The 25,827-nt window shown below is 39.7% G+C and overlaps 1 protein-coding gene across 1 annotated transcript; it reads right to left on the bottom strand.

The window, feature by feature from the left end:
- Positions 1 to 855: 855 nt before the first annotated feature.
- Positions 856 to 24,582, bottom strand: nampt2 (nicotinamide phosphoribosyltransferase 2). Its single transcript, XM_084348875.1, has 11 exons — positions 24,325 to 24,582; positions 15,833 to 15,968; positions 14,570 to 14,673; positions 14,333 to 14,461; positions 13,020 to 13,178; positions 12,119 to 12,249; positions 11,631 to 11,856; positions 10,490 to 10,609; positions 6,872 to 7,012; positions 6,329 to 6,454; positions 856 to 4,255 (listed from the first exon to the last, which is right to left on the bottom strand). Exons 1-11 carry the CDS (start codon positions 24,370 to 24,372, stop codon positions 4,094 to 4,096), a joined length of 1,482 nt encoding a protein of 493 aa, XP_084205001.1. The 5' UTR covers positions 24,373 to 24,582; the 3' UTR covers positions 856 to 4,093.
- Between the last annotated feature and the right edge of the window lie 1,245 nt (positions 24,583 to 25,827).

The raw sequence follows: 25,827 nt of genomic DNA, 5'->3' as shown, positions 1-25,827 counted from the left end.
TGTAATTTAAGTAAGCAAGTAGCATCACAGAGCATAACGCTTTACAGCAGTACATCACGCTGCACCAATTATCAGTGATTTTTGAGAAAATGTTTTCTGGATTTCCCTTTGATGTCCTGGTGTCTTGGCGTTTACACTGCTACCACAGCGGCCTTGGACCCCCAAGAGGAGGAGGTTTTCAGGTCTGCGGCCAGAAGGGGCACCAGAACTGGAGCCGGACAAGTGGGCAATGGAACCGGGATCAGCACTCTCTATATACATGACAGAGGTGGAAAGACCAAAGAGGACGCTGACGAAGGACAAATGAGACAGTGACTGAGCGAAAGACAAGAGTAAATCTCAGGCTGGCTTTCAGTTATTGGTGACAGCTTCACTAAATAAAATGTTTGGCTGCGTTTGAAAAGTTGTCAATGTGCTAGTTTTTGATCATAAGCCAAGTTATCCCATTTCCACAGAGGTTCAGCTGGTAGCATGTTATAGCCAGGTGTCATTATCTCTGGGTCAGGTTATGTTAGCTTGGCATGCTGCATTCTGAGTTGTATTGTAAGTTTTCAAGACATTACACATTGTTATGTTGTGTCAAGTTTTGTTTGTAGTTGGCACATAACGTAACATGTTATCTGACAAACTGTTACAGAAACCTGGGAATTGTATTTAGTTGTGTATGGAGTTGTGTGCTGCGCATGGAATACTCATTTCTACATAGTGTTGCTTTAAAATATGCTAAAATGGAGGGTCCGAGCAGAATCTCTTTTTAAATAATGACTGTTTAACCTCTGCTGGAGACGTGTACATCTCCTACTGTTATGGGCAACATTGTAAGTTTCCAGTTTGGCAAAATAACTCACACCAGTATGAAAGTGTTGAAGGTTTTTTTAATCTTACAAAAGGTCAGTTTTGAAAACAAATAAAATCAAAGGTTGAAAGGATACAGATCAGTTAGAAGCAAATCATTTACACAAGTATATTTACAAAATATAATTACATATATGATTAGTGCTGGTGCTACACAAGAGGTAAATCATGTGTTGCCCAGTGTTGGTGGCGAGCTCTTTCATTATTTCATCACTAATCCGTACAGACCAGACATCAGCAAGAAGATGAACTCTGTAGTCGCTGATTATTGTGTAATTTGTTGCCCAATATTTAAAAGACAAATGTGAACAGAAAATAAAAGGGCATGAAAAGAGAGTGAGAAGGATCAACACCTAAAATGAATTGGCCCTAATCAGCCAAAAGAAAGCAGCAGTAGCTTTGGAGTCATTTGTGAATGCGTACAAATATAGCAAGGTTTTCAAGTGTATTCTCAGAAGGTAAAATCAATCAAAGGCAAAAGTTTAACCCCTTAAAAATAACTAGCTGGTGTTTGTCAGTATCTCTGTAGCTCACTTGCATCTGTTGTGACTGACACAACTGGCTTGTTGCTGTTAAAGCAGGCAGTATTTTTTGTATTGCGACCGGCCCAAAAGCAAAAGGAAGGCAACAACGTCACACTTTAGTATATTTTACATTTTACAACGTATGTTGTTTAATGCAGGATATCAGATGATACATTTACATGTGCTACATCTGTCTGATTACTGACTAAAAATCATAGTTAACATTTAGATACACATGTATATATGGGTCTACTAAATTAATTTTGCATTGAAGTAGTAATGCCACTTGTATAGAGTTCTTGAAAGGCATTCTGGGAGATAAAAATATAATAATATAAAATCTAAAGTAGACAAGGCAGGTTGATGGAATGTGACTTTGTGATAGAAGTCCATCAGAAATAACTGGTGGAATGCAGTGGACATTAAAGAGACTATCAGAGTGAATATTTCCTTTAATCCACAGTTCATCTGCCAATCAAACCTGACTTTCAACAAATGTTTTACCCGACCTTCTCTCTACCCGTAGCTACTTTTATTACTCCATTTAGGGATGTCACGCAAAGGCGATTCCCCTTAAACCAAATCATATCTGACATCCAGTACATTTTACCACACACTGAGTCATTTTAGCAGTGCACAGTAACAGGCCTACATTAAATCAAGTAAGGCAGTTAAATGTCTAGTCTGTCTTCTACAGTTTATCTGCACAAACCAAATGATAACCTCAAAAATCAATATTGTATCAAACAGCAAAGGATACCAAAATACCTATTTTTTGTCTAAATGTGACCATTGAAATAGAATTATCTTAACATTGTGATTCAGTTAGAGTTGATAGTTTTCTTTTGATTTGAAACACAGTTATTCATGGCATGGGTCACTGTCACATCAGTGAAGGCACCATTAATGCTGACAGGTAAATGCAGGATTTGGTGCAACATATGCCGCCATCCCGACATCTTGTACAGGGACGTCCCTGCTTATTCCAGCAAGACAATGCCAAGCCACACTTTGCTCATGTTACAACAGTGTGGCTTCAAAGTAAAAGAGTGCAGGTACTTGACTGGGCTGCCTGCAGTCTTGAACTGAGCAATTAGTGCCCTCCATTCCCAAATGCTTAACAAGTTATGTTAAAAGAAAAGGTTTTGGGACACAGTGGTAAACGTTCATCAGATTGAAGATGAAACGTCTCATACTGTATTCAGTTGAATATAGGTCAAAAAGGAGTTGCAGATCATTGCATTCAGTTTTATCTATGTTTTACACAGTGTTAAGTTTTCATCAAGTTAATTCAAGTGCTTATGATGCGTTTTTGGTAATTAAAATCCTAAACTTTAATAAAATTCAATTCTCGTTGCAATCCATGGCAAATGTTGAATTTTACTTACTGTTACTTATTAAGATGTGAGAGAATGGAACAGGATGTCTGTGTAAAGCACATCAGGTTATTTCCCAATGACAATTTCACTGCATCTTACGTTTTGTTTAATAATGCTCAGAGTCATGACAGTGGTGTTCGCACCACCTTCATCTTTTAGCCAGTTACATGCCCCCTGTATCTTATGCAAGCAAACTCAACAACTACTACTTGATTTAGCCAGTTAGCACCTGTTAGCTAGAGCTCCTGTATGGTTGGCCTAAAGGTATGGAGCACTGAGTGTTGACAACAACACTGTCATATTTCATAACATTATGAAATAACATTTAAACATAATGAGTTGAGTTTCAAGAACTAATTATTTCACACAATTGTTGTTTCATTTATACATTTAACACAATGTGTTCATATGATTATTAAGTCTTTGTTATTTATTTGATATTGAACACTAGGGTTCCATAGAGTGTGCATTGTGGGCCAGTGGCATCAGAAGTTATTAAAAAAAACAGATGGCTTCATTGACTGAGTGTCTTCGTGCAAACTGTGACAGTGACAGTGTTTGCGCTAATGATCAGTGTTGTGATGTCTTCATTTATATACTGTGCAGGTTTTGTTTTTTTCTGAACACAAACCAAACTAAATGGCAGAAAGTAGAGCTGGAGCAGAAGACACTGAACTTGAATTAAATATTGTACATCAAGGACTGTGCAACCGTACTATTACAATAATCAATAATACTGTTACTGTGTTATTTTGTTAGAGTATTAGTTAGTGTCCTGTGGTTCAAACACTATGAAACAGTAATCTAATTGAAGCTCATTATATTTGGAAGTTTAGGTCATTTTTGGCCTGAAAATGCTCAGCTACTGCATATTAACTGTGGGAAATATGTTTTAAGATACACATTCAAATTGTATTCAAGTGTTCTGTAGCATCCTCAGGCTCAGGAGGTGTATCTTAATTTTTACTTTCTCCTCTAATCTTTACTTAACTTATCATATTTGACCCTGAGCTTCAGTTCTGGTTGTGGCCGTGGCAGGGCAGTGTAATTGTCTGTCTAGCCACACAGTGTACTGTGTTCTGGCTGAGAATTTGGCCAGAAGAGAAAGTGAACAAAGATGATCTACTTCAAATTAATGTTATCACTAGCCTCCTCAGGATGAAGTGTGGGTGGTAAAGCTTGTGGTGACTGCTTTAAGAAATAGCTTTTCACTCCCATTCAAAATGTTTAGTTTATACTTTGATGGGTGTCTTTTGAACAAACCGCAGTCTACATTCCAGTGCACCTGTTAAAGGCTGAAGTATCATATGCAATCTGAGAGGCGTTGTGGTTGATCTAATGAATCCCATTGATAATGTTATTGTGCAGCAGCTCCTGCTCCTGGTTGTGCAGGGTGGGGTTCACCTCCTCGTCCCTCAGCCGAGCATTCTTCCTGATCTCCTCCAGGGAGTAGTCCTTCACCAGGCTGCCGTTCTCAAAGACAGTCACCAGCAGGTCCTGAAGAACACAGAGCACACACGGATAAATCATCAAGTACAGGAGGATGGAGTTTAATCACAAAACTATTAAATGGATTGAAGCTGTATCTAATTAAAAAGACAAGATTTGACTGTGTAGCTACTGTAACCTTCAAATTTTTGCGCGGTTGAAAATTAATTCAAAGAAGTATTTCACTGCTGGAAATGTGTGTGGTATTCCCTTTTGCTCAAAAGGTAGAAAACCTACAACAACCAGAATGCACTGCGCTGCACCAGACCCACTGATGGGTGATGATTGCTGACATACTGCAAGTTGGGTGGTGCCTGGCTTTAGTTTGGTGTCTATTTTGAAACAGGATACAGTAAAGCAGCTAGCTGGTAACAATCAATATGGTACTCCAGAGAGAGAGAGAAAGAAAAATCTGACTCTTGTATCAGATTGTTGTACCGCATTTGCAAGACACAAAGTTGATTTTTCATCAATGAGCTCCCCAATGAAATCGCAACATCATAGACAAGATGACTTGTTATACTGTATACTGTATGGACATTCTTGTTTAAATCACACATTTTAATGATTGGTCTCACTCCCTTTCACATGCAATGACACTTTGAGTGACTCTGCTCAGCATTGTATGGCAGACAGTGTAGAAGTAGAGAGTGATGAGCACAAAACATCAGTGCTATTATTATTACTAATGCATGTATTGTTGTCAAACGTGTTCTCATTTTTTAGAGCGTGACTTTTAGTTGTGCAGGCTAAGGGCATTCTGTTTTAAGTGTAATCAGGGATGTCCCGAGCCGATCTGTGGGATCGGGATCGGGGCCGATATGGGCATTGTTTCACTTATCGGGATCGGCAATTTTGAACGTGGACCCAGGCCCAATTATTATTACGTCAGCTGTAAACAGAGCACTATTTGTGGCAGAACGCAGACGCGCGCATAACGTTACTCTGGCAACCCTGTTGATAAAATGTCTGCAGTGTGGAAATATTTTAAATTGGAAAGCGAAAGCTTTCGCGAGCTGGTAACAAAAGAGCTGCAATTGATACTACACATTTGATACGGCGCATAAAAAACAAACACTCAAAGTAATACAACGAGTTCACTCAAGCAATACAGGCAAAGGCACCGAAGCAACAAACACTCATGGATACTTTCAAAAGGGAAGAGAAATATCCTCGAGACAGCGACATGGCCACAAATATTACAGAGAAGGTAACTGAATTCATCGCTCTGGATAACCAGCCCATCTCCGTGGCAGAGGATCAGGGTTTTCGCCGTCTTCTGGAGTTTGTGAATCCCCGGTATGCCCTACCATCTCGGCATTACATTTCGGATACCGCCTTACCGGAGATGTACAGCAAAGTTTGTGACCACCTATGAGGTGATTTAACAGATGTGACTGCTATTAGCTTTGCGACAGACATTTGGAGTTCTGATTTTTGCCCCATGTCATTGCTTAGCCTCACTGCACACTGGATTGATTCCACTTTCGACTTACAACGTGCGGTACTACATGCTCACAAATTTCGTGGGTCTCATACAGCAGAGCATGTAAAACAGGCAATCGAGGAGATGCTGAACACATGGGAAATAGTCAAGCAATGGGTCCATGTCACTTTACGTGACAACGCAAGGAATATGAAAAAAACAATGGATGATATTGAGGTCAACAAAATAAAAAATCCTATTAAGGAACAGCTTTGATGCAGGTAATTCTTGCAGCTGTATTATCTATGAAAATATTAGTTAGGGCTAAGTATCGGATCGGGCCTCGGTATCGGCAGATACTAAATATTAAATGACTCAGATCGGGGTAAAAAAAAACCTGGTTGGGACATCCCTCGGTTTAATCTAATAAAACCACATGTTCATGAAACCGAACATCAATAACATGTCAGTCAACAATTTGACCAGTATAGTAAAAATGAGCTAATTATTCTGGGCTCTTAAGGAACCCATCTTCCCTTTTTGAAACCTCATGTTTTACCTCTGAAATAAATTATACAAATTATGTAGCACGTGTTATAAACAGTGACAATTCAAATTTAATATTAGTGAGAGTTAACAACGACATGCTAACTAACCTCCTCAGGCTTGCCTGCCCCTCGCTCTATTGTCTCCAAGAAGCCATCAGAGTTTCTCCTCAGTGATAATCGACCCCTCTTTGACCCCTTGGATGGGTCGGTTACTGGCTGCTTGTACACGTCCATCTGGAGGAATACATATAAACAAAAGGTCAAAGTTGAACCACTATGTAGCTCTGCAAAGGCTAAAGGAAGCTCTAAAGGTGCACTCTTTAAAGAACAATGTTAGCTGAGTGAGAGTTAAAGGAAAGGGTCACAGGTTTTCAAATCTATTTCAAAACAACACTCATATGCCCTTATAAACACTAAAACTGGTTTTGCTTCTGTTCCTCCTGTTCAGGAATGATGATTAAAACCATAAAAAAGGCCATGTTGCAGCCTTCATTTAGTTATTGAAGGGTTTTTGTTAATTATTTCACCAGGCATGTCACATTTACTAACAATAATCTGATGATAATCACTATTGTCAGTAGATTAAATTTGAAAATCCTTTACAGCAAATCTGTTGCATCATCCAAATCAGACCAGAACCCTTCCACTTACCCCCTTGCCATTAGTTTCCACGTAGCTGCACTTGAAGGCACAGCTGAGTGTATCTCTGTTGAGTTTCTGAAGCAAAGCGCTGCCACAACCGAAGAAGACATTCTCAGCACTCCAGCCTTCGTCACTCAGCTTCTCAAGAATCTACAGCAAACATAGAAAGAAGGCTTCAAACACAATATAACAGACATCAACAAGATATGTACTGTATGTTGAAGCAGGCACCAAGCCTCTCTTCCTGTCGGCTAAAGGGTGAAAGCTTTAGTGCATGTGTGGAAGAGTTCCATTGCTGGCAGTGCAAGGACAGGAAGAAACATAAAATAGGTGCATTTCAGAAAAAACAACAGAAAATTATAAGTAGTTTAAGTGAAATCTGTTTTTTAAGGTAGAAGCTGTTATAAAGTACACAAAACTAATACACTTGTCCTGACAATGACAAACATCCTTACCAATAGTCACAGTGACTTTAAACAGAGAACAAAGTTATAACAAAGGAGACTATTTTAATGCAACTTGAAAGGGAAATGAGGTGGCGTGGTGCGGTGGAGTGCAATGTTGGCTTACATGTCCAGAGGCTTGTCCTTGTCACTGTGAGCAGTGTCCAAAATTAACTTTTTGACTCAGCCAAGCAGCCAAGTATATTTTTTACTAGCCAAATAAATAAATAGTTATGTTTTATGTTCATTTCAGTACATTTCATTGAAATAATTACATATAATGTTTTTAGTGCTGTATCGTAGGCAACTGGACTTGTTTCAGTTTGTTGAATACGTTTCACCTCTCATCCAAGAGGCTTCCTCAGTTCCAGTTCTAACTAACTGGAGGGGAGTCGCAGGCTTTTAAACTCTGTGTGGGAGTGTCCTTACAGAGTCGTTAAGGACACGTGTGAGCTCTGAGTTTCAGAGTCGTTAGGGCCACTCGTGGTATGTTAGGGCTAGGTGAGCCCAGGTGTGAATGGTTGTTAAGCTGTCTGGGGAGAAACTCAGTACTGCATTGTAGGTGGGTGATAAGTAATGTCTTAGGCCACCTCCTCTGTTCAAAGACAGTCGTTCCAGTTTGACATGGATAGATTCTTTTACTCCTCTTTCAAACCATCTGTCTTCTCTGGACAAGCTCAACAACATATCATGTAGAATACAAACATTTAAAAATGGCCTGAGCATAATTTGAAGCAAAATTATTTTAAAGAATTCATGAATGGCTAATCAATTCAAGCCTGAATACAATTGTGTAAGTCTTTATCTGTTGCTTGTGTCAACAAAAAAAGGGGCTTTAAATGATGTCTGTAGCCACCACTCATGATTCTGTCATCAATGAAGGCTACTGTGTCATAGGGGCTTTTCACCCTGCATATACTTGGGGAGCTAAGAGTTGACCCTTGGTCGTTTAGCCACTTAGCCCCTTTTCACTCACATATTGTTAACCCAGGGTTAATGTAAGCACAGTTCTTTAAGATTCATACTTCATTTCTACTAGCCCTGCTTCAATGTCCACTGCAACATGTGACTAACGTTAACATTCCAGAATGATGTGTGACCACTCTGTTTACTTTCGACTCGTTCACATAAGCACCTTTTAGCCCTGTGTTTAGTTCATTTTCAGGGGATAACACCACACACTTGGGACTAATCCTGCTCCAGAGCAGGGCCAGCAAGCCCTTGTTATCTTGTTATCCCACTTCGGAATGTGCCAGAATTGTGCCAGTGTAAATGCTTTCTTAGGCTGTGGCTAACAGCTCCCTAAGCCCGTGGCCATCTTAGCTTTGGGCCTTCTGGTCCTGCTCTGGAGCAGGGTTAGCCCTGAGTTTGAGGGGTTATCTCCTGAAATGATCTCTCCAATGTCAGCTGGCACCACGCAACCCTCTGCAGGATAAGCAGTTATAGAAAATGGATGGAACAATGGATTTAAAAGTAAATGCAACCTGGTTCTTATTTTTGTAGCCATGCAAATAGACCATCATTCCTGCGAGTTCCACAGAAGTTGATTTTACCTATGAACTTCTTTTTTTTAATTTTATTTTTATCAGGGAGGTCATACATAATTCAAGATTCAAAAAACAATTAAGTACATAAAATACTTCACATATAAATACATAATGTGTACACAATGATACCAATATCGCTTCGGCAACTGATTTTCTGAAGATTTTCTTCAATCTATTGCTCTCCTCTTCATTTTACTTTGAACAACTATGAACATCTGAACAAAAGAACAACAGATGTCACACTCACTCATTTATCCATAAAGATCTACTCACAGCACAGTCTCCTCAGTAGTCCAGTAAAAATGGCAATTTAGCAAGGTACCTAAAGCAGGTCTGGTCTCTGTGAGCTAATGTAGTTTGACCGCTATCCCTTAAATTTCTCTGATTGCATTTTTAGAGAAAAATGTTAGTCTCTCCTTTTTGTAAATTTCATGAACAGTTTTTAACCAATCTTCTAATGTTGGAGCATCTAGTTGTAACCACTTCCTGGCCAGGGCTTTCTTAATATTTGTCGGCTGTAGATTGAATATTCAACGTCATAGTGCCCAGGTATATTGTCAGAACATCACATGGAATAGTGATTTGAAATACAGTTTCCAGACACTTCCAGTAAGATGTAAGTTTTGGGCAATCCCGAAACAAATGATAATGGCTGGCTATATCTGAACCACATAACCTCCAACAATTTTTTCCAACACCTTGGTGCCTCTTCTGAACAGGGGTAATGAAGAATCCCATGATGATTTTCCACCCACATTCCCTCCAGCTGAGTGAAGCTGTGGTTTTCCACTGTAATTTACAAATATTTCCTTATTCATCTTCAGATATAACTATTCCTCCTTCTCTTTCCCATTTTTTATTTTAATTTAGAGAGTCTTGAAAACTTTTATACAATCTAGATATTAGTCTACATCCCCTACCGGATTTGTAAGTTGTCACAAAGACATTTAGTATTTCACTGTCTGCTTTTTCCAATCCCCCAGTCATAATTTCTTTAACTGATGCCTTACTTGTAAATATCTAAAGAAAGGTTCTCTAATCCATAATCTTTTTTGAAAGTTTCAAAACTCTTTAAAATTTAATTTTGTATAAAGCAACAGTATGCTGTTGGCCCCTTACTCATCCATGTTTTAAATCTGGTGTCTGTTCTGTTTGGAATAAAATCTACATCATATATTACCAATGAACCTCTGCGCTGATATCTAGGGATACAGTGACTTTGTCAGTTCCAGTTTCACATTAAGAGACCAGACAGGTTTTACAAGTTTACAGCCCAGAAGAGTTTGTTTTCATTTCCATGTAAATGGCCTAGAGAATTCAGCTGAAGTCGTAGCATTGTCAAATCTCAACAGTGAAACATTTGGGTAAAATGGCATCATGACCAAGACAAATTAGAGTCAAAACTACATAAACAGGACCATGTTATAAAAATCTTAAGCGCCTACGTGTAGAATGTAGATATTGTGCCAATGACTGAAAGACAGAGTGAAGGAGTTTGTAATAGCTGAAGTAATGTTCAAAAAAGGAAAACTGAATCTGCAACAGAAAGAAAAACTAAGAAATAATGTACTAAATAAAATGTGTAATGAAGAGTCAAGACTAACTCAGACTAGTACAACAACCAAACTTTTTCTCACCTCTTCCACTGAGCTGAGGTCAATGCCATCTCCTTGAATGATTCGCAGGTAAGATGGCAGCACCTTATAACCCACAGAGTTCAGGGAACAGCCAAAACACTCCTCCAATATCTTGATGACCTAAAAGTGGCATTTCAATGATTATTTTTAGCGTTTGATTCATACATGTAGGCATCAGGCATGTTAAAATTGAGTAGTCTGAACATCTTACAACCTCAAGATGATTTTATTAGCTTCATAACAGAGGAATGACCGAGACCAACTGTGGAAGATGAAAAGACTAAACCATCACTACTAATTTAAAAAAGGCACAGGCGAGAAAAAACGTATTTATAACCACAATAACTGCCACTTTCTTGGCCCATAGTTTTACTATCAAGATAAAAATCTGAAGAAATTCTGAGAAATGCTGATGTTTTCTTGAAGCAAACACAACTATTTCCTGCCTGCTGAAGTTAATTAAGATGTGAAAAGGCAAAAACGTCCACCCTTTCTTGTTGAGAGGATGAACACTTTCACATACTTACATGAGAAACAATAAAAAGGTGGTAGTTTTCTGAGTGAAAAATTTCCTCCCTCCTTAATTTAACTCATCAGATGAAAAACAGCAGATTCAGATTAAAACAGTACAAAAAAAGCTGTTTTATCCTTTTTTCACAATGTTGAAGAAAGTGGGAAAAATCAACATCCCCACCAAAAGTCTGGTTCAGTAGTTTTTGTGTTATCCTGCTGACAAACCAACCAACATACAAATGGACGCAGGTTAAAACATAACCTCCTAGATGGAGGGAACAACTGCTCATAATCTAAAGAAAATCTCTCATACTGCCTAAATCAATGGTTCCCAAATGGTTTTGCCGAGGTAGCACTTATTTTTTCTCTTGACAAAAAAGTAAGAGAAACTGTAAGAGATAATCAAGAGAATGTTGGTGAATGAGGCCCAACGTCCATACACTCCCCAGCCAGGTTGTGGCTGCAACCCTAAAAAGGTGTGTAAATGGGCTGTCCCTTTAAATTTACATGTAGTTGAAAAAGTAAGAATTCAAGTCAAGCATTGAACTAAAATGCCTGGATTCAAAAAGTTAAGATAATTGTTTTTTTGTTGTTGTCCAGTACTGACTAATGAGGCACTGTTATTTACCTCAATAAGGGTCTCTGCAGGGTCTCCAGAGTCCGGCCGGATGACCAGACATGAGTCCTGGCTGCGCTCCATGACTCGCTCCTTCAGCTTGTCTCCCCAGATGTGTTTACAGGCGTTAAAGATGTCATAACTGTCACTGACCACCGACACTGGCCCCGAGGAGAACTGTTCCAAGATTTGTTCAAACGCCTCCTTCTCCCTGCTCCTACCCCAGGAGATGATGGTACTGGATGACAGGAAGGGAGTAAAGAACTTGAGTAAAGTCTTGTGGTAGTCGAGATATTAATACTAGTTCTATATAATAATATTCGAAGATACAGCTCCTGATGGTGTTACAGTTTCCTCGCAGCTCACTGACAGCTCAACTTTGCAGATTAGTGACATTAATTCAATAGCAAAAGCTGAAAGCTGAAGTGCCCACAAACTACATTTATTGATGTACACAGTATAATCCATGATTTATACATCTCTGTGTGCATGTATTTTACCTGTGCTCTGCTGCTGGAATGGAGAAGCCAGCCATTGGGCAGCCATAGTACCGCTGAGCCATGAGCAGCCCAGCTACTGTGTCTGTGCTGCAGAAATTCACCAGGTGAGCTGCTCCACCTAATGCTGCAGACTAAGGAGTAGAGGTGGATATTATCAATCACTTTGCTGCCTCAAACTGTGTCTTTGAGTTCAGTTAATAATTCAGCAACCACCGGTGTGTAATAGTGTTATTAAAACCTGATGGATAGAATGAATTTTCAGACTTCTTGGTAAGGTTATAAGCAGGTGCTAACATGCTGCACTTGACCACTGAACTTCTGTCACACAATGTATCACAGTGTCTTGTGTCTTGTAAGGTGGAAAAAAGGTTGGCGTATAGAAAAGATAATTTACTCTGACAGAGAGGGTCACACGCCATTCTATTGCAGTCAACACAAACCATGTAAAATAACAGATGGCAGTCATCCCAACTTGTCAAGAAATTTTCTAAGAATAATTTAGTATAATCATCTTACAATAAAACACATCCACCATCTCAGTGGCCGAGTTGTACAAGAGACTGATAACTACATTTACATTCCAGTTTTATGCTTTTTATGTAAGACTTTCCCTCTGACTTTCATTGATGTATTTTAATCTAACCTTTCATACAATCATATCATCGTAAAAGTATTTGATAACATTGGCATGACACACCATATGCAAAAAAAAGGATATCACAAGATGATCTTTTGCTGAATTTTGATTATGTAGATATTCTTCTGCATGGTGCCAACAGTGTCAACATCAACTGCAGCAAGGTGCAATGGAAACAAGTCAAATAAGAAATTGGACTAGCTCTGCTTTCCAAGATTTTGTTAATTTAAATTCTGGTTTCTTATCAAATAAAGTGTTCCTGACCTCCTGTGAGGAGACTCCTCTGTAGCCAAAGTCATGCAGTTTCAAGTCCAAGCCTTCCAGGCTCCCTGAGGTGGCCTTCAGGTGCTTGGCCAGGATCTTCTTAAACTCCCTGGATATGGTAGCTACTGTGATGGGATACCACATCTGGACCAGCATGGTCTAGAGCCAGCAGAGGGGGTGAATAAAATGGGATGGGATTGGGGAGAAAAGAGAACAGATAGTCAGTAAGCAACTGGTGGGAGAAAGAAAAGAAAAAGATGAGGAGGGTCATTCCATTTCAACTAACCCAAAATGCAGAACTTTTCCCAGTTCATGTCATGGATTTTCTAAAAAAAAAAATGAATGCTGAAACTTCCATTTAAATCATGAGACCTTGTGAAATTTGGCTGTAATACAAATACTTGTAGTACAATACAATACAAGTAAGTATGAATTTGGCCCTCAGAGCTAAATTTTAGCATTTTAGGGATTCCTTGTATTTGTATTCTAAACCTCATCAATTGCTCATTTTTCACTGGATTTAGTTGAAATTTGTCCTAAACATCCAAGAGACCCTAAGGAAACTTTAATCAACATTAATTTATTTCAATAGTTGCTGCTGAATGGTTACAGTAATCAAATTAATAAACAGGCAGTCATTTTTTACCAGATTGCAGAATCTAAAATTCATATCTCCAGTAGTTTTCACTTTCATGCAACCAAATTTTGGTTCTATGATGTCATATCTAGAAGTTATTTGGTCCTGAATAAAACATTGAGTGCCATAGATCTTGTTAAATCCTTACATCCTTCAGATGTAAGTGGACAGCAGAGTCTTGACCTGAGGAGTTGGCCCTCCTGTGTTGTACCATTCAATCATGGAGAGGTTGTTTTGTCTCCCCAATGTGCAAATCTGTGCAGTCCTGGCTGCATTGAACAACATAAACTACATTACTCTGTTTATGTCTGGGTGCTTTGTCCTTAGGATGGACAAGTTTCTGCCTCTGTGTGTTGGTAGGATTAAAGTGAACTGGGATATGATGCTTTTTTGAAGATCCTCCTGAATTTCTCAGATATTCCTGCAACATGAGGAATGACGATGTTACATTTTTCTGTCTCCTCCTCTCTGTCTGCTCTGGAGAGACGAAACCTCTCAACAAATAAAACGAAACACAATTTAAAAGCCTGGAACTCCCCTCCAGTTAGTTAGAACTGAAGAAGCCTCCTGGATAAGGGGTGAAACATCTTCAAGAAACTGAAACATGTCCAGTTGCCCATGATACATCACTTATAATTAACATGATCTGGATGACTGAGAACCTTCATCAACATACCTCAATGTAGTTGGTGAGCCAGTAGAAGTTGGGATCTGTGTTTTCCACAGTGAAGAGCACGTTGCCTCTTGGTATAATCCTGCCCTCAGGGACAGCTTTTATCCGGATAGGAAGACGGCCATCATGTTTCTGACAGTATCAAGCACATTTACTTCATCTTTAATATATGATTATGACTGCCTCTCTCTCTGTGAATCTGTCTAGACAGACTGTCAGTTGATAAATATGTTTGTATACCTCAAGGACTTTCCTCCAGCTCTCTTCATCGAACACAGCCTGTTTGAAGTGCATCTGGTAGAAGAGTTTGGCTTCCTGAATCTTCTCCTCGGTGACAACTTGGCCTTTAGAGAACACAAAAAGTTATAACCACCTCAGTCACATGCAGAAAATCATCCACACAAACTTCATTATCTGGACTGTCATCAAATAGTAATCAGCTCATACATGAAAGAGTACTAGTGAATCCTCTTTTGTTTCCATATGGTGTTGGAAACCATTTTAGCTCATAGTGTTGCTATTTGAACTTTCCCAAGTAAAGCGTGCTACTGGCCAGGCCTCGGCGATAAAACAATGGCAATGTGTGTTGGCGATAGACACGTCATCGATAGCTAAAATGTTTGATAGTTTCATGTGTATGAATTAAATGCAAACCAGCTTTAGTGAATACGCCCTGGCTTATAAACAGCCTATCATATCCCTTCATTATGGAACATGCTACGAGGGACACACGAACAGTCTAGCATTTAACAGGTGTGTAGTTCGGTTGCACTATCGCCACGTGACTGACAACAACAGAAGAGCTTGTCAGAGGCGTCATTATGGATCCCACCGCAGTTCTCTCAGAACCAGCTGTGCTTCACCTGTAAAACTGTTATCTCACACTGTAGCTAACACGGCTGACAATCTGTTGCATCAGCTCCACCGCTGGCCTAGTGTTTTACAAACCAACTGCGAGAAAAACTCAAGCACAACCCATCAACACCAGAGTGAGAGAATGAGTACTGATGGAGAGGAAATTATTAAATTGGTGTATTTTAATTGTTGTGTTAACATAATTATTACCTGTGTGCCTTAATAAAGTGGTTAAATTCAAAATAAAGACATTAAATTTAACCTTTTTGCACCTGGTCTGTTGAATTATAAAAATATGATGGGTCATTAAAAATGATAAGTAATTATAATACCAGTCGATATGAAACATTACTATCATGATACCAGTAGTCGCATCGCCCAGTCCTACTACTGGCTACCATTGAATGAGGAAGCATTTGTTGCTTTGCCTCATAGTAAATCATGAATGTTTATGTTTTTATTAATTCATTAGGCTATTAATAGTGCATGGAATATTTATCCTGGGTGTACACAAAAATGCTACTGGATAACAGTTGTATTACAAAGTATTCCTTTCACTAATATTCTCTTGAACTGCAAAGTCTCTTTTCTTTCAAATAGGTTTCCTTCACTTCATGTTTTCGATCAGAGGAGAGAATGTGAATGTACCTGTAAGGTACTTCTTCATCAGATACTGAAGCCCAAAGAACACCACTTCATTGAACTGGGAGCCTTTCTTGCGTCGGCATTCAAAGTACGAGTAGATTTTGCTGACATCTGGAGGATACTGTTTGTAGTGTGTGATCTGAAAGACAAGAAATAGACAAAAGTCAAGCATAACCGGCAGGCAAAGTCCTAGGAAATGTACTGATTAACCAAGTCTAATTCAAACATGTTGCCATGTAAAGTCATTCTAATAATTGCAGAGTATGGATAGTGATCATTCATCACTTTCTAATCTTATCATACCAGACAGATTTATATTGTCAAATAGCATGACATAAGACCCTAGTTAGCACACTAATGATAAGCTGAAACCTGGAAGATTGTCAGCTCAACGTGACACTTGTGTGTACAGTAAACAAGTTCCCTGGATCCATGTGGGGAGGGAATGATGACAGCTTAAAGCACAATTCTCTCTTTGTGCTCCTGCAGCACTAATTAAATAATAAACAGCAGCAACCAGTCAGTCACTGGAAGAAATAGCTTCAAGAGGCATTCACCCTCACTCTACATTTGTCTGCCTCCTATTTAAACATCCCTCTCCTTTCCACTTCTCTGAGTATCAATAATAAGTAATAAGTATTATTCTCAACATTATTTACAGGCTTATAACATAGTCAATACATGTCTTACCTGGATATGTCACACATTATTAGACTCAGAATATATTTGGTTTTTGAGGTATTTTTTAGTATCAAATGGCAAAAACCCCCAACAATTTTTGCTTAAAAAAACCCATCTAAACATGATAGTTATAAGGTCAGGTCTATTTTAAACTATAAAGAGCATTTGTTTGCATGATATCTATTGCCATCATTAGAAAAATTCCATCAAAATGTGTTTGAGTCAGTGTGCTTGGTATTGAGTGAATTTTGACTGAATAATGGAATAATGGTTTAATCCAAGAGAAAAAATGTACATCATTTTTAAACAAACAAAATCTGCCCGGCTGTCATAACTTTTAATGCAACTGTTTTGAAAATAATACATTCAGACATAAAGCATGACAAAAATGCCAATATGCAGTTAAAATTACTGCACGTAGCACATTTTCTGTAAATTCAATGAATAATTAGTTTATAAACGAGGCAACTCAACTTGAGTGAAGTATTTTCGGCTGGGCTTTGTGTACCTTGGCGAGTGATCGCACCAAAACTCAAAATCCCCATTTCTTTACAGTGTAAATTGGGGTCATGTCTTTACAGATTAACATTGCAGCGGCAGTTATCTCCTTCCATCTTCACCATTCTTTGCCAAGGTGTGCTGCAGACCAAACCCATGTAACGTCTGAGTCTGAGGTTTGTTTTGAGAACTATGTCGCTCTCTTCCGTATGCACTATGTGACACGATTCTTGCGTCGGTTGTAGAGGAGCTCACCCTGCATCTTTGCCAAGAGGAAGAATAAAAAGCATCATCCAAATGGCGAAAAATACTGCTGTATAGAGTGTGATTTGTGACACTAAATAAACTGTAGAGCATGATGTGAAACATTACACATTTTTCTAACAGCAGGCAGGTTAAAGTCAGAGATCTTTGTTGAAGCTAATGGCTCAAACTGATGAGTTTCATTTAGATGTGATTCTTGTTTTTTTTGGAAGCTTTTTATTGTTTTTGTTTGCAGTTTCATGTGTTAAGTCGGTTCACTTGTTTTCTGATTTCTGTATTTGGCTGGTAATGTGCCTTACAGCTGACAATATGTAGCTTTATTGTCTTTTAATTTTTCTTGTTTGGAATGGGCCTCCGAAAGACTAGCTAAAACTTTGCGGAAGCTAATGGCAAGTTGCTGTAAGACTAAAGAATAACGCACAGCTCTAATCAACACTGCTTCAATCATTTAAATTTGCAGAGGTGCACAAACGCTATTCTGAACGACCTCACTCGGAAGAGGAGTGAAACACCTGCTGACATAGAGTGAACAGAGGTGCAATATCATTTAAATACGGAGATAATGGCACATGTTTTCAGACAGTCTCCTGGAAGACATTCAGTGTGCAGTGCTAGGCTGTTCACATTGAGGCTGTCCTTTTTTTCCCATAAAGTCAAGAATTGGCCGTGCTCCCTCAACTATGCCATGTACATCAATCAGGTGTCAGCGAGACTATCACCCTTTAGTTAAGTCTTTCTGTTTTCCTGTGAGATGTCATACAACTGCACCCTGTGCATTTAGATTGTGATGTGACTTTGGATTTTACTCATGGCTCCAGGTCTGTCATTATCTTGAAAACCTTGATGAGGGGTGGTGTGTAGGACCCGGAACACACCACAGACACAAAACATTGTTGAGGAATAATGAATAATAAGAGGTAGGTACAGTATGTGCACACACCAGCATGATTATAGTATTAGCATGTTGTTAACAGACCAAAGCCAGGGAGTAGTATTAAGAGCTCCAAGTAGCAAGGCACAAGGACATATCAGACCTCAGTGCATTCCTCAGAAACTTAAGTAGTGAAAGCTAAAGCTCACAGTACTCAGACTGTGCTTTGGGTGCATACTGGATATAGTCGTTAATTATTACTCAAGTTATGCAACACAGAATTTCAGCTGAAAACGAAACACACAGTCAAGTCACATGTAGATGACTGGCCATTGCTCGATTGAAAAATCAATGCAAGAGTGGATCATGAACTCTGGGCCTGGAGATATTAGAACCTATACACACCTGACATTAGACAGCTAATATCAGGACTCAGGAGAACAGAGTATGTAGACTATTATGGACTTAAAAACAATATTAAGGCCACATTTTACTACATAAAGTGCTTGAAATGCTACTGTGTACACACAAGATAGTCTTTGCCCACGTTTTGATTCATTTGTGTGCATAAGATAAATGTATATACTATGTTGAACGCATAAATTCTCAACACCCAACTGTGGTTTATCTTGATCTCTAAGATACACACGACTCACCGTTAGCGGTTCCCTAAATAAAAAGAGCGATGTTTAGATGTAATACAATTTCCAAAAGCATTCTTGGCCATTGCCTATGGGTTTGCTGTGTTACAATCAGAGTTAATCATGTTCATGCATTAACATCAGAACTTTACTCTAATATTTGCATTGTTTTTATTTAGCTTTAATATGCCATCAGGACAGAGGGCTGGTAAAGCCATGATTGTCTGGCAAGATGTCATAAAACAGGCTGAGGTTTTTTATCAAACTGTTATGTTACACATGGTGGGCATACAGTGTGTTCATAGCCTGTGTGTTCAAGGAAGGTTCATTTTGGTGGATAATTTATGTCAGATTGGTTTTATATACAGCTGGCACAAAACTCTTTTAGGGAATAGCTAATGTATATCAATATATTTTCAAATGAGATGTCTACAGCATGTACAGTGTGCACTTGAGGCAGAGGACAGAGTAGTTCAATCAGTGGCCGGATGAACAACTGGTAGCTATGGGCATGGTTTATGTGTGACAACTAGCGAGAGAAGCAACTGTTCCTTTGAAGACAATAGTGGCTGCTCCTCAAGAAGTTATCTGTGACTCAGAAGGTAGAGTGGGTCATCCAGTAATCAGATGGTTGCTTGTTCAATGCCCCGGCACATCCAAGTATCCTTGAGCAAGATACTAAAGACCAAATCTCTCCTGATGAGCAGGTTGGCACCTTGCATGGCAGCCTCTGCCATAGGGCTGAACGATTTATCGTTTTCTGATCGAAATTGCGATTTCAGACAACGCGATCATGTGATCGCCAAAGCTGCGGTTTTTGCAGCGCTCCTGACTGACCTGGGATCTGTTGTGTCAACTATTTTACACATACATGCCGTCTCTCTACCATCCTGCCAAGCTCACCAATCAGAAGCGGCATGCTACTCGTGGACAGGTCACGCTAACCAATCAGTATTAACCTCTTCCTTAATGGCTTCAGATGGACCAGAAGCGAGTTAGGGGATTTAATCCCGAAGAAAAACAGCACGTTGGTCATTTGGGAGTATTTCAGGTTTGAGGCTGCAGACGTGCACCAGAAATAGGTACTGTGCAAAACCTGTCGCGCTAAAGTTGCAAAATCCAACGGAAACACAACCAATTTATACCAGCACTTGAAAAATCACCACAGGCTAGGGGATTTAATCCCGAAGAAAAACAGCACGTTGGTCATTTGGGAGTATTTCTGGTTTGAGGCTGCAGACGTGCACAAGAAACAGGTACTGTGCAAAACCTGTTGCGCTAAAGTTGCAGCATCCAGCGGAAACACACCCAATTTATACCGGCACTTGAAAAAGACGAGTGAATGATGTAAAAGTCAGGTAAAAAGGATACTCAGGCCAACTGTAGCAAACAGACTACAATTACAGCATCTTCTGCCAGTGTAACTCCGTATGATAAGAGCAGCCACACCGGGACACCGGGAATTGTTTTGTATTTTACTTAAAGGAACTTGGGGCAGGATCAAGAAATAAGACTCAATAGTGACACGACGGCCGTTGTGGCCGTTAGGGTAACTGCAGCCATCAGCCGTGCATGTTTCTTGTTATACATTTGGAAGCAATTTTTAACTTTAGTTTTCATCCTTGCATTAGAGTAATAGCATTTAATGTATTAATGTTACTGTACATTGTGAATATTGCACTGAAGCTTTATTTGAAGGAAATCGTGAATCAAATCGAAATCGCTATATCTGCCAGAAAAATCGTAATTAGATCATTTCCTAAAATCGTTCAGCCCTACTCTGCCATCAAATGTGTGAATATGTGTGTGATTGAATACACAAAATCTGCTTCTGCTCCGTGATCCTCACCAGTGTTACTGCTCTACGTAAATGTACTTGACAGACAAGCCCTGTGGTACACTGACTGTTGTACAAATAAATGCTCTTGCTGAAATGCTTAACCCTACCGCTTATCTAACTCTGAGATTGAATCACATTACATTTACTCATTAACCTGCATTGTTAGGCAAGCCACTCTTCCCAAAAACACATGTATACCTCATTTATAATTCTATTTGAAGCCAACACATCCTTTTTTTTAATCTTTTTTTTTCTTGAGATGTACAGTGCCCATATAAGATAATAATCCCCTTAATTGTTTTCTCCTGTTATTGCTTTTATGAATGGAATAATGGTCGATATAATGTCAATGTGAAAACAGATGTCTACAAAGTAATGTCAATTCATTAAAAATATATATGTAAAATAAGTGACTGCAGAAGTATTCACCCCCTTTAAAGTGACTGACCTAATTCAACAGAGGTCCAGCCAATTGGTGCTAGTAGTCTCACAATTAGTGAAATGGAGATCACCCGAGTGCAGTGAATGTGCCTCAAGTGATTGTAGTTTAAAGACACCTGTTCCTGAAGGTCCAGTCACTGGTTAATCAGTATTCGTGGCTACAATTACACCATGAAGACAAAAGAAAACGCCAAGCAACTTCGTGAGAAGGTTATTGAAAAGTATAAGTCAGGGGATGGATACAAAAACATTTCTAAGTCACTAAACATCCCCCAGAGTTCAGTTAAAGCCATCATTAAGACATGGAAGGACTATGGCACGTGTTAATCTGCCTAGAGCGGGCCATCCTCACAAACTGAGATGGGAGAGACTCTGCATACAACAACTGTTGCTGGGTTCTTCACCAGTCAAAGCTTTATGGGAGAGTGGACAAGAGAAAGCCACTGTTGAAGAAAGCTCATTGAATCTCCACTAGAGTTTTTTGGCCATCAGACCAGATGCTACGTTAGGCGGACATCAAACACTGTACATCACCACAAATACACACTCCCCACCGTGTAGCATGGTAGTGGCAGCATCATGCTGTGGGGATGCTTCTCAGCAGCAGGCCCTGCAAGGCTTGTAAAGGTAGAGGGTAAAATGAATGCAGCAAAATGCACGGAAATCCTGGAGGACAACCAGATTCAGTCTGCAAGAGAACTACGACTTGGGAGAAGATTCATTTTCCCAAGCATACAGTGAAAACTATGCAGAAATGATTTAAAGACAACAAGGTGAATGTACTGGAGTGGCCGAGTCCAAGCCCAGATTTGGGGTTGGTCACTGGGAGCCCCATTTTGGCTGTCCACTTTTCCTTAGGGATGGGTTAAATGCACAGACGTTTCATTACACTGAACGCTGTATTATTTTATGTGATAAAACCTGAACACAACATTAGCAACTAAAAGCGTGCACACAGTAGATTGCAGAATTCCACCAGGTGTGTCTGGGGGCATAATCATTACACTTTTTCTAATGGACCTCAAGCCTAGTTTGTTATTTCTGTAGTGATGTTGGGTTTTTGATATAGTGAGTCCCCGCGACTCACAGGTGGTCACTAAGTGGGTCCTAGGGAATTTCAGTGGGTCCGCCAAAAGTGTTTTGATTTCTGACTAATTGTAGTTTTAAACTCATGTTTGATGTTATATGGTTATAATCATGGTTACATCTATGTACGTTAAAAATGTATTAGAAAATTAAACTAATAAAAATGAAATCCTAATTTTGAAAACAAAACACTGGCATATCTGTGCCTGCCCCCCTAGCCAAATTGCAATTTTGATAATATTTAAATTGATTATGCAGCCCTACTCGAAAGATAACAAAAAGATCTGCAATATCAGACAGCAAAGACCAGGTATTTCAGTGAATAAGGTCATAACTGACAGCACTGACATGAGCAAGAACACACAGTCTGTGATGCAGAATAGCAGCTTATTGCTGTGTGTGGTTACATTTATAACCCCAACAGGAACGTGGACTGTAGGCTACGTATTTCTGAAATATTGGGCTCATTAAATAAACAATTCTAGATAATTCAATCAAAGGGTTTCATTGTTCAATCATGGAAGATCCTCTATATTTGAATGCCCTATACCAGCACTAAGTCTTATTACCTGCCTACAATGTCTCATTTATGTGACATAAATGTAATCATCAATGCAAAACTTAGTAAAACTGAAGTAAAGTTGGTTCAAATGACGATAACATGGGAGACAATTTGGGGGTTTGTTATGTTAAGACAGGATATCAGTTAATACTTAAAAAAAAAAAAAAAAGATCAAATAACGAGCTGCACTGTAAACCCAGTAACCCCAGTGGACATTCAGATGAGCTCATCATTGTACCAAATCAGTTTCTATTATGTGATTGTGATGACAGACACATTGGAGGAATCCTCTTGGCTGTGCTGCTGCTTTGGACCTGTTTTCAGGGGTCGTTGGAGCTAATAAAAAGGCTGGTTGGCGCTTGCAGACCTTTGCCATTTGGCTGCAGTGCAATCCTTTGAATGACATCTAACAGTGACATCTGACATTTAAATCTACTGAGCTGAGCATATGCTGCTGTATATACCAACACAGCCTGCCGAAGCAGTGCACTGATTCACAACTGGATCTAAGTTGCAAATTGACTGAAATGAAACTGAAAGCTAAAAAGCCAATGAAAGGTTGGACTTTAGACAAACAAGGTGTGTGTTACTGGAATGAATCACCATGACTTGCTCTTTAGAACTTATGTCTTGATTCAGCAAACTGCAGTCAGTGTGTATTGTAAATGTGAGTGCACGCGTACAGTCCCTGTTATTATACATTTGTGGACAGGGGAAGACGACAAAATATAAGGGTGGGCCAAAATGGCTACATTTATCAATGTGTGTGAAAAGGAGCCAAGCTATAGGGTCAACTCTTAGCGCCAACTAAGGACAGCCCCTAGGTTAACATTATGTAGTGCCCTAGAAAGGACAACAGTTGTACTGACAGAATGTACCGACACCATTTAGGCACAGCACATTCCCAATTCACTTCTCGGGCCCCATGCCAGACTGAGCCCCTGAGCATGCACCTGGTAGATCTGGCCGTGTCTGCAGCACCAAGCTATCAAAACTTAATAACAGTTACTGTACTGAAAGCTGGCACCAAATCCTCGGTCAAGTTTCAAGTACTGTTGATGACTTCTTAAATAAAAATGTCTATGTGAATTCGTTTATACTTAGTAATGTGAATTGTAAAAAATTGTTTCGGTTTGCTGATAACGAAACTCTGGCATCACATGGGCGTGTTTCTAAATATCTACGGTACAGATACCCATCCCTGCCAAGTCACATATTCTCAGATAAGATTTCATGGATTGAACTTTGATTAAATGCCTGTGGCTGGGACTCTATGAAACCCCTGCTCCTAGTTTTAACAAACTATAGGATGTACTAACAACAACAACCGTTTGAACACAATACAGTGTACACGACTACTGCTGTTTTTTTTGTGTTTCTTTTTACATACTGTCATCTATTACCACGTTATAGCACAGTCTAAACACTTAACTGACCAAACATGCTACGGCTAATGTTATCGCTTAGTCGCAGTGTAACTTATGTTAGGGGAACAACTGAACGAGATTCGGTGCAATGTGTATCCCAACAGAAACCGAATGTATAGAAATGTAATCGGATGAAAGCCGCGAATACAGCAGAAACCGAAACAGGCGAAAAGAGTCCACTCACCTTGTAGGAATCCGTCGCAAGCAAGAAATTAAAATCCTGTGCTGCCATTGTCGCTGTAGATGAATGAATTAACGCAAATGTCACTTCAGTGTACGTCTCCTCGTAGCAACTTAACAAGAGAGTGACCCAAAACCAGACCAGACAGCAGAAAGAATGAGCCCTGAACGTCGAATTGTCGTGGTTTTAGCCGCCGTATTTCTCCGGTGAACTGACATCCAGACGTCCCAGCGCTGGTGGAATAATGACAAGGGGACACTGTGGACGTTGGGGGTTGTTGTAAAGGGGCGGGTTTCAGTACGCATGGCCACGCGCACGTCCTCGCATAGCCTTTCTGACCTGCTACGTCATGCTGCATTCAGGGACATACAGGGTTTTTTTGGAAAGAAGTTAAACTCTGTTAATTTGGACAGTACGCTCGATATATCCATCTATATATGTCTCTTTTCTTTCAGCCTATCCTGCATTTCATGTTACCGTATTAATCGCTTATTAATATTGATCTGTACTTATGTTGAATTCAATTGGATTGGAGTTTTGTAAAGAATAAATTGTTTTGCAACTTGCATCATGGCCTGTAGAAAGTGGAAGCTAAACGATCATGAACACATGGAGAGACCACATATTCTGAAAGGCGCAATTTGTAAGATATGGCCAGAACTGTAGTTAAAAAAAAAAATATCAGTGGTATCAATGGATAAAAGAAGAAACAGCAGTGTTGAGGCATGAGACTTCTTTGTACTGTGTTGCAGAGATGTCTACTGAAGTTAGCATGCTAACCAGCCAGGCCCGCCGGTCTCATTATGCAACTTTTTACAGGCAGGAAGCAATAGTCTGACAGCCCCCTGTAGTTTCAGCTGGCAGATATATGTCAGCTGTTAGCATAATACATTGGCAAAGTAAACTCCCTGAGTTTCAAGGCATTAAATACTCTTACTTCTATTCTCCTTACTAAACAGAACTAAAACAACTGTAGGCCTACACTGTCTACATCCAAGTTTCTCGCTGTTAAACTAAATAAAACTCAGCAAAGTGTTCACAATCACCTCTGGTTTGGTAAGAAATAAATCCAATGCACAGGGTAAGATGTGAATAAGTTCTGGCTCTGCACACTGTCTTTCCCTACTGCTAATGCCTAACTCTGTCTCTTCTCGCCAACTGCATGCCTCTCCTGTCCCCCGTCTGCCGTATCTTGTTGTCCTTGAAGTCATAGTCCTGGTCAGAGCCACTGTAAATCACCTCCGTACTGTATCCAAACAGTACACACTGTCAGACTGACCTCTGTCTGTCTCAGAGGCTGTGTTCAGTCCCGGTTCAGTGTCCAGCCATGTTCACTCTCAGGCTGCCTAATCCAGTTGAGCTGTTTCCTGCGGCGAGTCCCCCTGTGGTTCAAGGTCCCGGTCCAGGCCATCTCTTGCGAGACAGCCTCCATGTCTAATTGAGCCACGAGTCAATTTTGCTAGCGATAGCCAGTTACAGCCAAGGATGGCTAGCAAAGAGCAGCAG

This window comes from Pagrus pagrus, assembly GCF_965226575.1.
Source record: "Pagrus pagrus genome assembly, chromosome: 3".
Classification (NCBI taxonomy): Eukaryota; Metazoa; Chordata; class Actinopteri; order Spariformes; family Sparidae; genus Pagrus; species Pagrus pagrus.
This window is presented reverse-complemented; position numbering and strand designations above follow the sequence as displayed.

Bases quoted from the DNA above. Each gene is read 5' to 3' on its own strand.
- nampt2 (XM_084348875.1), bottom strand. From the start codon at position 24,372: ATGGCAGCACAGGATTTTAATTTCTTGCTTGCGACGGATTCCTACAAG. The intron at 11,857-12,118 runs GTAAAATACATG...CCTGTCATCCAG, and splicing joins ATTCCAGCAGCAGAGCACAG to TACCATCATCTCCTGGGGTA. The intron at 4,256-6,328 runs GTTAGTTAGCAT...TGTGTTCTTCAG, and splicing joins GGGCAGGCAAGCCTGAGGAG to GACCTGCTGGTGACTGTCTT.